At 37.0% G+C, this 15,011-nt stretch overlaps 1 protein-coding gene across 2 annotated transcripts in view; it reads left to right on the top strand.

Annotated features, from left to right (window-relative positions):
* TTC17 (tetratricopeptide repeat domain 17) overlaps positions 1-15,011 on the top strand; it is a 117,755-nt gene that overhangs the window by 25,904 nt on the left and 76,840 nt on the right. For both annotated transcript variants that reach the window (XM_004763212.3, XM_004763211.3), the window contains exons 4-11: positions 603-714; positions 962-1,093; positions 6,303-6,412; positions 7,002-7,146; positions 7,832-7,971; positions 9,627-9,787; positions 11,092-11,204; positions 13,225-13,371. In XM_004763212.3, coding sequence (XP_004763269.1) covers positions 603-714; positions 962-1,093; positions 6,303-6,412; positions 7,002-7,146; positions 7,832-7,971; positions 9,627-9,787; positions 11,092-11,204; positions 13,225-13,371 — 1,060 coding nt within the window. The remainder of the gene's footprint in view (positions 1-602; positions 715-961; positions 1,094-6,302; positions 6,413-7,001; positions 7,147-7,831; positions 7,972-9,626; positions 9,788-11,091; positions 11,205-13,224; positions 13,372-15,011) is intronic.

The raw sequence follows: 15,011 nt of genomic DNA, 5'->3' as shown, positions 1-15,011 counted from the left end.
AATAGACCTTTCTCAAATCGGTAAGAAATTATTTATCAATGTGGATAAGCTTCAGTCACAGATGAGTTTATTGAAATTTGAAAGTTTAAAATACATGTAGAACTTTTAAATATCAATTAAAAATACTTAATACCACAGGAGATTGAACAATTTATAGGAAAAGAAATACAAATGGCCAACAAACATGTGGAAAATCTGTCTCTCAGTAATGATCAAATAAGTACAAAATAAACCATTGTGATAGTTTTCACCTCTCAAATTGGAAAAAATATTTAAAAATAAGTAACTGGTAAAAATGTGGAGAGGCTGTCAACAGAAGTGTAAATCGGTTTAACATTTCTGGGAATAATATTGAAAAACTTTTAAAAAGTTCATAATCCTGACATTCTTTGGTCTACCTGCTATTTTCTCTCTTTTGATTTATCTCCCTTGTTAAACTCCTAAAATACTGCCTACCAACAGTTGCTGTGTGAGAGAAAGGTTGAATGTGGACTAATACTAGTTGTAAAGATGAGGTGCTAGGAGAGTATAGTTGAGTCAGGGAAAAACTAGACATTTTTTCACCTTTCATTCATTTATTGCCCCTGGCTTCTTGATTTTAGCCCTGAAGATTATATAGACACAGAATCTCCTGTCCCTCCAGACCCTGAGCAACCTGATTGTACCAAAATTCTAGAACTTCCATATAGTATACATGCTTTTCAACATCTGCGAGTAAGTAGAGATTTGGGATTTTTTTTTTTTCTGTCTCTTGCTTATAAATATTTTTTCTTTCTTTTCCCCTTCCAAACAGCTTTATAATTTTACAAACATCTATTTCTTAAAACTCCTTTAAAATAAGTGCTATAAGATACTGAGTTACTTGTGAGCTTTTGTCTTATGATCTTTTTCTGGGTGTGTGGTTTTTGTTTTGTTCTGTTTTTTTTTTTTTTTTTTTTTTCATTTTTTTTCTTCTCTTCAGGGTGTACAAGAGAGAGTTAATCTTTCTGCACCTCTATTACCTAAAGAAGATCCAATCTTCACATATTTATCTAAACGACTAGGAAGAAGTATAGATGACATCGGTCACCTCATTCATGAAGGGCTGCAGAAGGTAAGTCCTCAATGATTGAAAGGGCCAGAGACTCTGTGTGCAAACGGTCTTTTTTTCTCAGAAAATAATCTGCTTAGATAATTTTTATCTAGAGAGTGATTTTAAATATGGTTACATTAATATAAACTGTATGGTTCAAAGCTAGGGAGGAACATTGGTAGTCTAGTCCCCTCTATCAGAAGGGATGCCAAAAGTTTTATTTAAACTAATTCATGAAAAAGCAAATTATAAGCCAACATGAGCAACAGGGCTTATAGGCTAGATTATATATTTTAAATATGAAGGAAAATTTAACATTAGCATCTTTGAAATATTTACCCAATATATAGATCATCACTGTTCTCTGGACAAGAAAACAATCACTACCAACCATAAAGTCTTCTGATAATTTTCTTTTAAGGAACCATCTACTTTTAAAAACATGAAATAAAGAATTAAATTATGTAACAGCACCCAAGAAATTAAACGTGTCATTTAGCATGACGTGTGGGAATTTAGAAAGCAGATTTTTTTTTTAACTCTTCTCTGTGTCTGAGTTGTATCATAAAATGTAGGCTAGTGTCTTCCCTCCCTCCATCTCTCTCTCCCTTTCTTTCTTTCCTTTCTTAAAAAAAAAAAAGAAAGAAAAAGAAATTACTATTTATTTATTTACTTATTCAAAAAAGAGTAAGCAAAAGAGTCCCCATAAAAGGGACACCAGGGTGGCTCAGAAAATTAAGCCGCTGCCTTTGGCCCAGGGATCAAGTCCCGAATTGGGTTCCTTGCTCAGTGGGGAGCCTGCTTCTCTCCCTGCCTCTGCCTGCCACTCTGCCGACTTGTGGGCTCTCTGTCTCTCCCCCCAGCCCCGATAGATAAATAAAGAGATAGATAGATTTTTTAAAAGAGAGAGAGAGAGAACAAGCACACTAGAGTGGGGCAACGGGCAGAGGAGGAGGGAGAGAGAGAATCAAAGCAGGCTCCACACCCAGTGTGGAACCTGACACAGGGCTCAGTCCCATGATCCCGAGATCACAACTGGAGCCAAAACCAAGAGCAGAATGCTTAATCGGCTGAGCCACCCAGGTGCCCCAAAATGGAGGCTAGTTTTTAAGCAGTATTATAATGGTACTAGGTAAAATGTGAACAGGCAAGATTTATATAGAGTTTATTATATGTTTATATGTTTATTCAAATATGGCATATATATATTTTTTGATGATTTTATAGCCAAGTTACTGTCTTCATCTTGTTTTTCTGAAGGTAATGTAAAACATTGCTGCCCCAGAACTTGATGAGTTATAAAAACTACCTAGGAAAACTGGCCTAGGATTTAAAATACCTTCAGAGGTTGGTTAGTTGAAAGTAGACCATAGTGGTAAGTTCTCTATAGAAAATTAAGGTAGAGGGTAATTGTGTGGCTACTTTAGATTGAACAGTTAGGGTCCTCCTCTCTCTAAAGGTGAAATTTAAGCTAATACCTGAATGACAAGAAGGAACCAAAAGTCAGCAGTCAAGGAAGAGCATTCTAAGCCAAGGGAAAGGCTCTGAAGACTTCATGAGCTCAGTAGTGTAGTAGTCTGCTCAGGCTACCATCATAAAATACCACAGACTGGGTGGCTTAAACAACAGAAACTTCTTTCTCATAGTTATGAACGTTGGGGAGTCCAGGATAAGGTGCTGGCTGATTCATTCCTGCTGAGGACTTTCTTCCTGCCTTGCAGATGACCACCTTCTCACTGTGTCCTCACATGTCCCCTTCTCTGTGTGTGTGGGGGGAGAGATCCGGTATGTTTTCCTCTTCTTATGAAGGAACTGGCCTTATTGGATTAGGGCCCTACTCTTAGGATCTCATTTAACCTTTAGCACCTATTCCTAGGCCCTGTCTTCATGTATAGTCACACTGGGGGTTAGGGCTTCCACATGTAAATTGACAGGGTCAGGGGGCTAGGGAGAGACACTAAGATACAGTCTTTAATAGGTGAAGCTCCGTAAGGTTGGAGCCTAGTGAGGGAAGGAGAGGAAAGGAGCCAAAGATGTAGACCAGGGCCAGACTAAGCAGGACTCTGAAAACTAGAGTAAGGACTCTGTGCACTGAAACCTGAGTGTGGGAGACTAGAGGCTAGAGCAGAGGAATGACATAATTCAATTAAATTTTTTTTTAAGATTGATTTTATTTATTTATTTATTTTATTTATTTATTTGACAGAGACACACACAGTGAGAGAGAGAACACAAGCAGGGGGAGTGGGAGAGGGAGAAGCAGGCTTCCCGCAGGGCAGGGAGCCCGAAGTGGGACTCGACCCCAGTACCCTGGGATCATGACCTGAGCCGAAGGCAAATGCTTAATGACTGAGCCACCCAGGTGCCCCTCAATTACTATTTTTAAAAATATACTCTTAAACTTAGTTGGAGAAATGACTGAAGGAACCCAAACTGAAAACAGAGAGTTCTAAGGCTGTGGGCAGTAATTCATGAGAGAGATGACATAGCTTGGACTAGAATGATTAGTTTTGGAAATGGAGGGACTTAAACTATTTCAGGAAATGTTTAGAAGTTTAGAAGCTGATGAGTTAGATGTGGGGAATGAAGGGAATAGAAGAATTGAGAATAATTCCTGAAGTCTTGGCATGAGCAACTTGAAGGAAGAGCAGTGCTGGGGTAGAGGAACAGAAGATAGAGTCTGCTTTGGTCACATTAAATTTTGAAATACCTGGGGCGCCTAGGTGGCTCAGTGGGTTAAAGCCTCTGCCTTCGGCTCAAGTCCTGATCCCAGGGCCCTAAGATCGGCCCCGCCTGGGGCTCTCTGCTCAGCAGGGAGCCTGCTCCCCTCCCCCACCACCCCCGCCTGCCTCTCTGCCTACTCGTGATCTCTGTCAAATAAATAAATAAAATCTTAAAAAAAAAAAAAATACCTAAAAGAGACTTGAGCTCCAGGAGGGTGGATAGATAGATAGATAGAGCTGGATAGATAGATAAAGGATAATTAAGTAAGGAATGTTTGTAGCCATGGGACTGGATGAACTCATCTAGAGGAGAGGGAAGTTTGAGAAGAGGCCACTCTGAGTCCCTGGTCCTCCCACAGTTAGCTGTCAAGCATAGGGGGAGAGTTCAGCAAAAGAGATCCAAAAGGGTATCCAGAAGAATGCGGTTTCCTAAAAGCCAAGGGAAAAGGTGTCCAAGAGAAGGAAAAAGTATTGACAGTGGAATTTTATGAGAAATCTTACAGAAAAGTTTCTCCTTTAAAGATGTGTTTTTCTCTTACTTCCAATATATTGTGATTTCTCTTACTTCCAATATATTCCAATATATACTTCATATATATATATATATACACACACATATATAGACCATCATAGTTTACTTATCACGGTGTTTTAACTTATTCCTATAGAATTTGTAATCGATTTTTTGGTCCCAATTCACAAAATAAAGTCTGAACGTAAGAGATAAAACTCAAAGCATTTGTTAATTTGAAAAAAACTTTCTCAAAGGGCTGTCAAAACAGACTGAAACATAAGTCTTAAGTCAAATCTGAAAGAAAGTGGCACATATCCCTTAACAACATATGCAAGTGTTATACCCTTATTTGCATCACTTACAAATTCTATACATTTCTTGAAGAGGGAATACTTAAAGCTGATTAATGCAGAATTATACTTAGTTTTAATATTAAAAATAACTCTTTTTGAAGAAAACAATTTGTCCTTTTGGAAAAAATTCAGTCTACATTAAAAAAAATCTATAAAAGAAAAAATTTTAAAAAACATTCAGAGATCATTACTATCTTACGATGTAATCTTTTTATTTTTACACATCTTTATAGTTAAAACAGTTATTCTCACAAGATTTTTTTTTTTTTTCTTAAGAGAGCAAGAACACAGGGGCGGTAGGCAGGTGATGGGCAGAGAGAGGGATTGTGAAATTCTTTAAGCAGGTTCTGCACTCTGAGCCTAATACAGGGCTTGATCTCATTTCCCTGAGATCATGACCTGAGCCGAATCAAGAGTTGGGCGCCTAACTCACTGAGCCACGCAGGTGCCCCTAAAATTTTAATAGTGGAATTGTGGGCATCAAAGTGTAATCATATTTTAAGGCTTTTTATATAATGTTGCAAACTGTCCCCTAGAAATGTTGCATTCACTAACATTTCTACAGTTAATATCTGAAGTTAATATACTCACAACTCCTAGTATAGCCCACAATGACTGTTGACATTCTTTTTAATTTTTGCGAATTTATAAAAGGAAAATTTGTATCTTTTTTCTTTATATTCTTTAAGTTTTACATCATTTTCCTGCTAATTGACCATTGTTTTGAACTTTTGAATTTGTCTGTGCATGTTTTTGATCCATATTCTCTTGTATTTTGTCTTGTATTATCTTTCTTTTTTAGAGCTCTTTATGTATTAAAGATAATAAACAGTGGTTGTCATATATACTTTTCCCAGTTTATATTAAATTTTATAACTTTTTTTTTTAACTTCATATGACTTCTTTTTGCCATGCCAAATTTGAAATTTCTCTACATGGGCTTAAACGATTTACACTGAGTTTTTGTCATGGTCCAGTTCAGTGTTTAGACCTCTGTGTGGTTGAAATTAGTATATGTTATAAATCCAGGCCACAGAAGAAGCAAACCTATCTCAATTTCTGTTTAACTTCACTAAATAATACACTTACTACTCTATACTAAAGACATAATTTTTAGCAGTGAAGGTTTGGATTGTGAACACAGATGAAAGAAGAACAAATAAAAATTCATCATTTACAAAAGGATAAGCCTGCCTTTTGCTTACATATGTACCTTCATTCAGATATTTGAATAAATAGGAAACTTTGTTAACTTGAGGAATTTCATGTTGGAACAACTGGCATTTCTAAGTAGGTTAGGTCCTAACTTCTAAAGTCCTGAAATAGGAATCAACAAGTTTGGGTCACTTGGTGGGCTTTTCAGCTTAATTTCCCTCTGGGAGCAAGAGCTTGAATTTGAGTGGTCTCTCCATGGAGATGACACCTGAAGTCACGTACTTGCTCCGCTGGTGATCAGGAGGCACCTTTGACAGATATAGTCTCTTGGTACTTTGTCCCCTGCTTATTCATTGGTGTAATGTCTTGTTCTTCAGCTTAAATTTCAGAAGAGACAGAATAGTGAAGGTGCTCATTTTGAACTTTCTGAGTCGAAGAAAGTGTGATGAGTTGTGTTGGATTGTTCTTATTTGTTTAATCTCTAGAATTCTTCCTCATGGGTACTGTATAACATGGCTTCATTTTATTGGAGAATAAAGAATGAGCCGTATCAAGTAGTGGAATGTGCCATGCGAGCACTTCACTTCTCTTCCAGGTAAGTTTTCTCCCTTTCTGGACTTCCTGATTCTCCATATAAATCAAGACTGGTAAAGAAGCAGCACATAAGAAAACAATGTGAAGAAGCATTGTGTTGTACTTAACACTTTCCTCTGTACCTGTTCAAAGAATTTAGTCCCATCACAAAAAAATGACAGATGTCAAAGAGTTCACGCTGTTAATAGCACAATATCTTTCTGATTTCCATTAAGGAAAAAATACATAATGTAGAGGCCCTCTGGTTCACTTGAAACTTGACTATAAGGACCTTGCCTGGAGGAATTAGCATAAATTAAATTTTTCTCAAAGCAAATAATGAGCCCTAAATACATTTTACAGCCATAAAGTATCTGCCCAACCTTATTTCTATGGCAAAATTCATAGCTGTCAGATTGAATAAGCACCATGAGCTATATAAAAATGAACAGTAGGATTTTCTTCAATTATTTTCTCTATCAGTACACTCAAAGTTATTTTTCTAAGTTCAATAACTTCGAATGTAATATTCTCTTGTTAAATAGTTACACGGAGTCACAGATCACACACATCTCTCCTAACACCGAATTGCACCTCTCCTTCTCTTGTAGGCACAATAAAGACATTGCCCTGGTCAACTTGGCAAATGTGCTGCACAGAGCACACTTCTCTGCAGATGCTGCTGTGGTGGTCCACGCAGCCCTGGATGACAGTGACTTCTTCACCAGCTATTACACTTTGGGAAATATATATGCAGTAAATACAACTTTGTGTTTTCATGAGCCAAACCAGTTGCTATTTCCTTTTCTTTTTAAATTTTATTTTCAACTAAAAAATTACCTTTTTCCACCCCTTCCTCTTTTGGTCTGAACGAAGAAAAGGGAATGGAAATGAAGAAATTAGGGGGAAAATACCTCAACATAATAATGTATCCTAATGGTCCTAGCCTCTTGACAAAAAAGAAAAATAATTAAGTTGATAGGAGTCTTAAATTCCTGCAGAGTACCCCTCTGAAGATAGCACTACTTTCTAGTTAAGCAATCGTGCAGCATATCTTATGTTGTGGATTTGGTCACTGATCAAAAATAGTGTTCGCCAGGGGCACCTGGGTGGCTCAGATGGTAAAGCGTCTGCTTCGGCTCAAGTCATGATTCCAGGACCCACGATCAAGCCCCACCTTGGGCTCCCACCTTAGTGGGGAGTCTGCTGCTCCCTCTCCCTCTGCCTCTCTATCTCTCTCAAATGAATAAATAAATAAAACAAAACAAAATTATTAAAAATAATGTTCGCTACAGAGTGAGATGTAAGTGTGATCTTGTAAGTCGTTAGGGGGTTTGGGCAGGTCCAACCATGCTGTGACTAATGTTTTCCTCCTGTGTGTATATATGTGTGTGTGTGTGTGTGTGTTTTGTTTTGTTTTGTTTTGTTTTTGTCTCTTCAGATGCTGGGAGAGTATAACCACTCAGTGCTCTGTTATGACCATGCTTTGCAGGCCAAACCTGGCTTTGAGCAGGCTATAAAGAGGAAGCATGCTGTCCTTTGTCAGCAAAAACTCGAGCAGAAATTGGAAGCTCAACATAGGTAATTGGGAGAGAAAATGTTACTGAAACCGTAGCACTCTAGAATCATAAGCTAGACCTGGGTAGGGTAATGCCCGTGTTAATTTGTGCATTAGAATTAAAAACACCTCTTCACTGCTGCTAGTCCTGTCCCTTTTCTTCAGATCCAGGGTGGGTTAGCACAACTCAGAGGTTGTGTAGAGGAATCTTTAATAGTATGAATTCCAGGAACTGGAGAATGTTTGCAATAAATTCTGTCATTTAGGTCTTTATACTTCGACCATCAGTTACTTTTATGATGGAGTAGGGGCGCTGCCAGATAATTAGAAATTCGGTTATGTTTTAGTTTCCACAGAATACATTGTCGGAAAAATAACTTGCACATGCTGCATTTGCTCTTTCTCCCCGTTAGATGCTAGGATTGGGCTAATGTTACATTAGTTAAGTGACATTGAGAAACATTATTTGGCCCATATTTTAATCCAATTTCTGTAAATTGTGCAGTGATGAAGTGCTGTTGTACTTGGTCCTTGCAATATACTTAATAAAAATGTATTTGATTCCATAAGTAGTAGGGCCAGTTAGGAAACTTCACATAACTGGAAATGAATTATTCTTACGGAATTAGCCTCCATGTTTTGAGGCAATTTTTGATTATTAGAGAATTAAATGGAGATTTGGAACTCATTAAACTATTGCATTTGCTTATTTTCCAATCATTTAAAAGCATAATGTGGTGAAAAGGAAGGAATGACCACTTATTTGTTTATACTGGCTTCTGTTACACCTGATCAGAACTTGTCCTGGCTAAGCAAATTGGTTCTCTCGTACACAATCTGTATAGGTAAAAATGATTCTGTGACTGAATATAATCAGGCAGCTGATTTATTGATACCAACTGGTACACAAAATGTCTTTCGAAGTCGGGTTTCTGTGTTTTTTTTTTTTTTTTCCCAAAAATCCACAAATACAAGGAGCTAGAGTTTAAGAGCGAGGTACTTTTGGCCCTTTCTCTTCACCTTGTCTTTATGTAGAATCAAAAGAAAAGATGAAAAGGTGGCAGTAGAACTAACACGGACTTTGTGGGGGGAAATAGAATAGTTGTTGAAAATGTCAATATGTATGAATATGAAGTAGAATAGTTGTTGAATATGTCAAGATTTATAGTGTATCACTATATCTTTTGGGTACCTGAACAGTCCAATACACCATTTAATATCAAAAGAGCCCTTTGTAAGGGAAGAATTTTGCATCCATCTTTTTGCCTCTAACTTTTAATAAAACAATAGATTTATTTTGCCCCCATTTTTAAATTTGTACTACAGTGTTTGTATGTATGTTAAAAGGAAGAAACTAGCAATTATTGCTGAGGACCAGAAAAAAATCTATACAGTATGTGGGTTTAAAAATTCAGTTTTAGGAGCACCTGGGTGGCTCAGTGGGTTAAGCCTCTGCCTTCGGCTCAGGTCATGATATTAGGGTCTGGGATCGAGCCCCGCACCAGGCTCTCAGCTCAGCAGGGAGCCTGCTTCCCCCTCTCTCTGCCTGCCTCTCTGCCTACTTATAATCTCTGTCTGTCAAATAAATAAATAAATAAATAAATAATATTTTTTAAAAGGTCTAAAAATTCCGTTTTAAAGATCTATAACTTTTTCCTGGTGTTATAAAAATGTTAAGATCCCTCCAGCGAACACTGAATGAGTTGAAAGAATATCAAAAGCAGCATGACCACTACCTGAGACAGCAGGAGATCCTAGAAAAACATAAGCTGATTCAGGAAGAGCAAATCTTAAGAAATATCATCCATGAGACACAGATGGCAAAAGAAGCACAGTTAGGTGAGTATTGATTCCAAATAAAGACAGTTTAGGAAGTTTACTTCTAGCATGTTTTACTTTCATAACTTTTGTGTAGCCCTAATGCAGTATAAAGTTGTGCTTATGACTTCCCTCAGTCTTAAAATCAAGTCATCAAGTTTTTTTTTAATTCACATTTTAAAGTAAAAATTAAATCTTTTCGATCTTAGAAGTCTTAACAACAGTTGTTTGATTTAGTAAGCATGCCAATCTCTTGGAGACCTTGTTAAAATGCAGATTCTTCTGAGGTAGGACCTGAGATTCTGAATTTCTAGCAAGCTCTTATTTGATGGCTGTTGTTGCTGGTCTGAAAACACAATGTGAGTAACATGGCCTTATACCAAGTAAACACAAGCCACACACACCCTTGAAACAAACCATCCACTACCAAGCCAACACTGGCAATAAGGCTGTCTTATTTTTCTTCCTCCCTTAAAAACAAATATTTTATTTTAGAAGTAAGATTTTAGACTAGAATTTGTCTCAAGCAGGAGCTCTTAACCTTGGTCAGTGGATTAGTTTCAGGGGATTCTGAAATCCTCCCCAAAAATTACATGCTGTAATATGTATGTGCACAATTTTTTTTCTGAAAAGAAGGCATATAGCTTTTATTAAAATCTCTCAGAGTCCATGACCCAGAAGTTAAAACCACTGTCTAAGGACAGTTGGGTTGACAGGATATCAGTGACTTGGTTATATCCAGAATGTTTCACTTCTAATGAAACCCTAAGGGAGCAGATCTAACAGGTGACATCAAAGAATAAATTAATAGAATATTGATATGGAAGGTCTCTTAAATCTTTGAACCTTAGCTGTGACCATTTAAAGTCCATTTTACAATCCACATACTAGGTTTTCTTTGCTATTTTGAGTATAAAGAGTATGTTCAGTTCTTTGGGTTATTTACTGCTTGCTCTGTATTACAATATAACTAGAGCTCTTGTAATAATTTTGAAACAGAATTATGAACTATATAAAGCAGATTATCTCCAGAGAGATGGCAAAAGTCTCTTAAAACAATGTAATTAATAGATTTTACTGTCACAGAATGTAATTACCAGAAGATATTTTGGTGATTTAGTGGAACCCCCTTTTTTTTTATAGTTAGAGAAACTGAGACTTCTTTAGAACGATTTAATTTAGCTAACTATTAATGAGTGTTTCCGTGTATGGTACCCCCTGTGTAAGTACTTTGCCAGGCTCTGAAACTGAGTGACTCAGACCAAAGAAACCATGTTGGTGTTGCTGATGTTTCTCAAAAATTGTACTTTCCTTTCTTATTCCAGGAAATCATCAGATATGCCGTCTGGTCAACCAGCAGCATAGTTTACATTGCCAGTGGGACCAACCTGTGCGCTACCATCGTGGAGATATTTTTGAAAATGTGGACTATGTTCAGGTCTTTTTCTTGCTATCTTCTAGCTCTTATAACTTTGCATATATAAGAGTAATACTGCTTAATATTGCTTTTCCCCCTTGATTCCTTGTATATTTGATCCCCAAATTTGTGACTAATTTAAGATTTTGAGTATGTTTATGAAGTCAGATTTTGTAGATAGTACTCAGTTACTTCTTGCATGACCTTTCCAGTCCCCCCAAGGACTAGCTGTATATGTCTTTGTTTCTTTTCTCCTTTACCATGAGAGCTAGATTGGGCTGTATTAACTCAAAGCCTGCATCTCCCTTTTAACTTGCTAGAGTAAGACCAGTAATTTAAAATTTGGGGAAGAGTAGCCATGCTCTTCCCTCGAGTCATCAGTCCAGTTATGTTGCTTCAACTAAAAACATTAACAAAATGATTATTATCAACAGGAAATTTTTATTAAGCACTATTGCTACATGGCATGGGTATTTTCTCTCTCTTTATTTCTCTGTGAGTATCCATACATAGACATGTGTGTATACACACACACACACACACATATGCATTAAGTCATATACAATCCTAGGCTAACTAGTTGGGAAGAAATAATACTTATTTATAATGATACCAGAGGGCATCTAATTGGACTGATAGCAGATAATAAGCACAACCAGAGTTTGAAATATCTTCCAAAAGGATATTGGAAATAAAGTGAAGTTTATCATATCCTATTGAAACCTATCATATCTTTAATCATAGATACAGGAATTTTCAGAGATGAGCAGTTAAGATAATTAATCAGAACAGCTTCTCTAGGAGGACAAACGATGAAGAATTAGTACTTTTTAGTCTAAAAAATCCCAGAACTCATTGAGAAAAAGAAGCAAAAATTAAGAGACAGTTTAGGGGAGAATTAGTAATAAAGACCAAATGCTTCCCATGATTTTTGTCAACTAGTTCCTAGCAATATCCCATGTTTAGTTTTCAAACACAGTAAAGGGACATCAGACTTACACATCTGATATTATAGCTATCTTTTTTTTTTTTTTAAGATTATATTTCTTTATTTGTGAGAAAGAGCCAGAGAGCATGAGCAGGGGGAGCAGCAGAGAGAGAGGAAGAAACAGGCTCCCCGTGGAACAGGGAGCCTGATGCAGGGGTCAGTCCCAGGACCTTGGGACCATGACCTGACCTGAAGGTGGATGCTTAACCGACTAAGTCACCCAGGTGCCCCTATAGCTCCCTGTCTTAAATCCAAACATTATTTTAAGGGGGAAAAAAGGGAATAATATTTACAAATGATACAGACTGAAACCAAGGTGACTTTTGGTTATCATGATGGTCTCAAGACAGACCATTTGGAAGACTCCCCTGTACTAGTGTAGCTTCAGTATTCTATATCCATAAGTTGTATCTCTGTTACATAGTGAATGAATCCATTCTTTTCTACTCCCTCCCATCCTGGTCCCATTCCCTTATGTAACAATGTTTTAGAAATAAACAGGAATGGGGGTATTCCCTAAGAATATCAAGCATTGATTTACCTTGGTTTGGAGGGAGGCTATATTTATATTGGGAGTTGATTGTATAATGGTTATAATGCCTAAATCATAGCTATATTAAACTCCTGAGAGCCCTTTTTCAAGTTCCTTGCTTCTCACACAGCACACTAATTCTACTGAGTACCAATCATTTTAGTCTAGACAGGGTAGGGCAATAATGAACCAAACATCTTAGATAATCAGCTCATGTTTAAACTTAAAAGAGACTAAATCACAGAAGGCAAGTAAAGGGACAGTAAAGAAAGGAAGAATCCATGCCATTTTTCTCATACTCCAATAATAGTTGATTAAAAGTTGCTAAATTATACATTTTCTGAGAGAATAGTGTTGGAGCCTAGTTCTGAAAATGTAAAGCTCTGATTACTTTATTACTGACCTACTTTCAGATTTCCTCCTGGGTTTGAGTATTCACTGAGGTTTTGAGTTGGATTAAATCTTAATCACAGCTTCTTTTCTGCTTCTAGTTTGATTCAACTTTTCTTTTCATTTTCTAGTTTGGTGAGGATTCATCAACCTCCAGTATGATGTCTGTGAATTTTGATGTTCAGGCAAATCAGAGTGATATCAGTGATTTGGTCAAGTCTTCTCCTGTAGCCCATTCCATTCTCTGGATCTGGGGCAGGGATTCTGATGCATATAGGGTAAGTTAATAAAGGATGATGAAGCACTTTTTTCAGACAAGATTTCTGAAAGAAGTGACGGTCCTTATCACTGTTCAGCTTAGCTCAGCAAATACTTAGTCAACTTCTATTAAACAGAAGGCATTCTCCTAGTAGTAGATTAGCAAGGCACCGGGTCTGTCTTGAGGTCTTCTTCCCAATCAAGTGAGGCATATAGACCAATTTTGGTTCAAAACTTTGGGCTCTGAGTATAAGTACCAACCCTCAAAAGTTTCTAAACTTGACCTAAGTATATGCTTCTATATACAGTTGACCCTTGAACAACATGGGGGCTAGAGGGACCGACCCCTCTAGCGACCCCTCTAGCGACTCTGCGACTGACCCACGCAGTCAGAAATCTGCATATAACTTTTTTGATTCCCCAAAAACTTAACTACTAATAGCCTACTATTGACCAAAGCCTTACTGAGAACATAAACAGTAGATTAACACTTTTTCTTATGTTGTAGGTATTATGTATTGTATTCTTAAAATAAAGTAAGCTAGAGAAAAGAAAATGTTATTAAGAAAGTCATGAGGAAGAAAAAATACATATATAGTACTGCACTGTATTTATAAAAAAAAAAAAATCCACGTGTAAATGGACCTGCATAGTTCAAAGCTGTGCTTTTCAAGGGCCAGCTACATTTCACTTTTTAATCAGCATTCTTTTATTGAGCTCCTATTTGTGCGTCAGGCTGGTACTGTGGATACGGCATGCAAGCTCTTTGCTGGACCTTATATTCTATCAGATGATACAGATAATAAGTTAATAAGTATGTATTTTTTTTAAGATTTTATTTATTTATTTGAGAGAGAGAGATAGCTCAAGCAGGGGGAGTAGCAGAAGAAGGGGGAGAAGAAACAAGCTTCCCACTGAGCAGGGCACCCAAAGTGGGACTTGATCCCAGGGCTGTGGCACTGTGACCTGAGCCAAAGGCAAATGTTTACCCGACTGAGCAACGCAAGCACCCCAATAAATATGTATTTCTGACTAGCTAAGAAATAATTGTATGTTAGCCCATGGGGATACCAACGTATGAGGACAGATACCATGTGTATTTTATACAGTATTAAATTTTTAGAATTCAATCCAGTTTATATTCTATCAGAATTAATATAGCTACTTAGATTTAATTCTGTGTAAAATAAATTCCCAAAAGTTTGATAACTCCAAGATTTAAGTTTAATAAGCCTCTGGTGTATCTTATGTATATTTAGAAAAATGAACATTTTACATATCAAAACAATTGTTAAACTTTGGCATTGGAAAAGAAACCATCTTAGTTCAGGGAAAAATAGTTTTCTGTGCCAGTTTTTTAAGCTCATATATGTTTTCAGGTACAAATCATAAACTCTACTTTAAATGTGCCTCATATTATAGAAAGTCCAGAGATGAGAGCAAGCTTTGGGTTTGGTTAATTAAATGGACCAGTGATGTCATCAGGGACCCGTTTCTTTCCTTTTCTTCAATTTGCCATCCCCGGTATAGGTTTCATCCTAATGCTTGTCTTCCTCATGGTCATGAGGTAACAGCCAACAGCAACTTGGAGCAACATGTTCTTTGTTCCTATGTAGCAAAGGAGACAAAGACTGGCTTTTCTTTCTCACAAGCCCCAAGC

This window comes from Mustela putorius, unplaced genomic scaffold (genome assembly GCF_011764305.1).
Source record: "Mustela putorius furo isolate JIRA1106 unplaced genomic scaffold, ASM1176430v1.1 tig00003859_pilon_pilon_pilon, whole genome shotgun sequence".
Lineage (NCBI taxonomy): Eukaryota > Metazoa > Chordata > Mammalia > Carnivora > Mustelidae > Mustela > Mustela putorius.
This window is presented reverse-complemented; position numbering and strand designations above follow the sequence as displayed.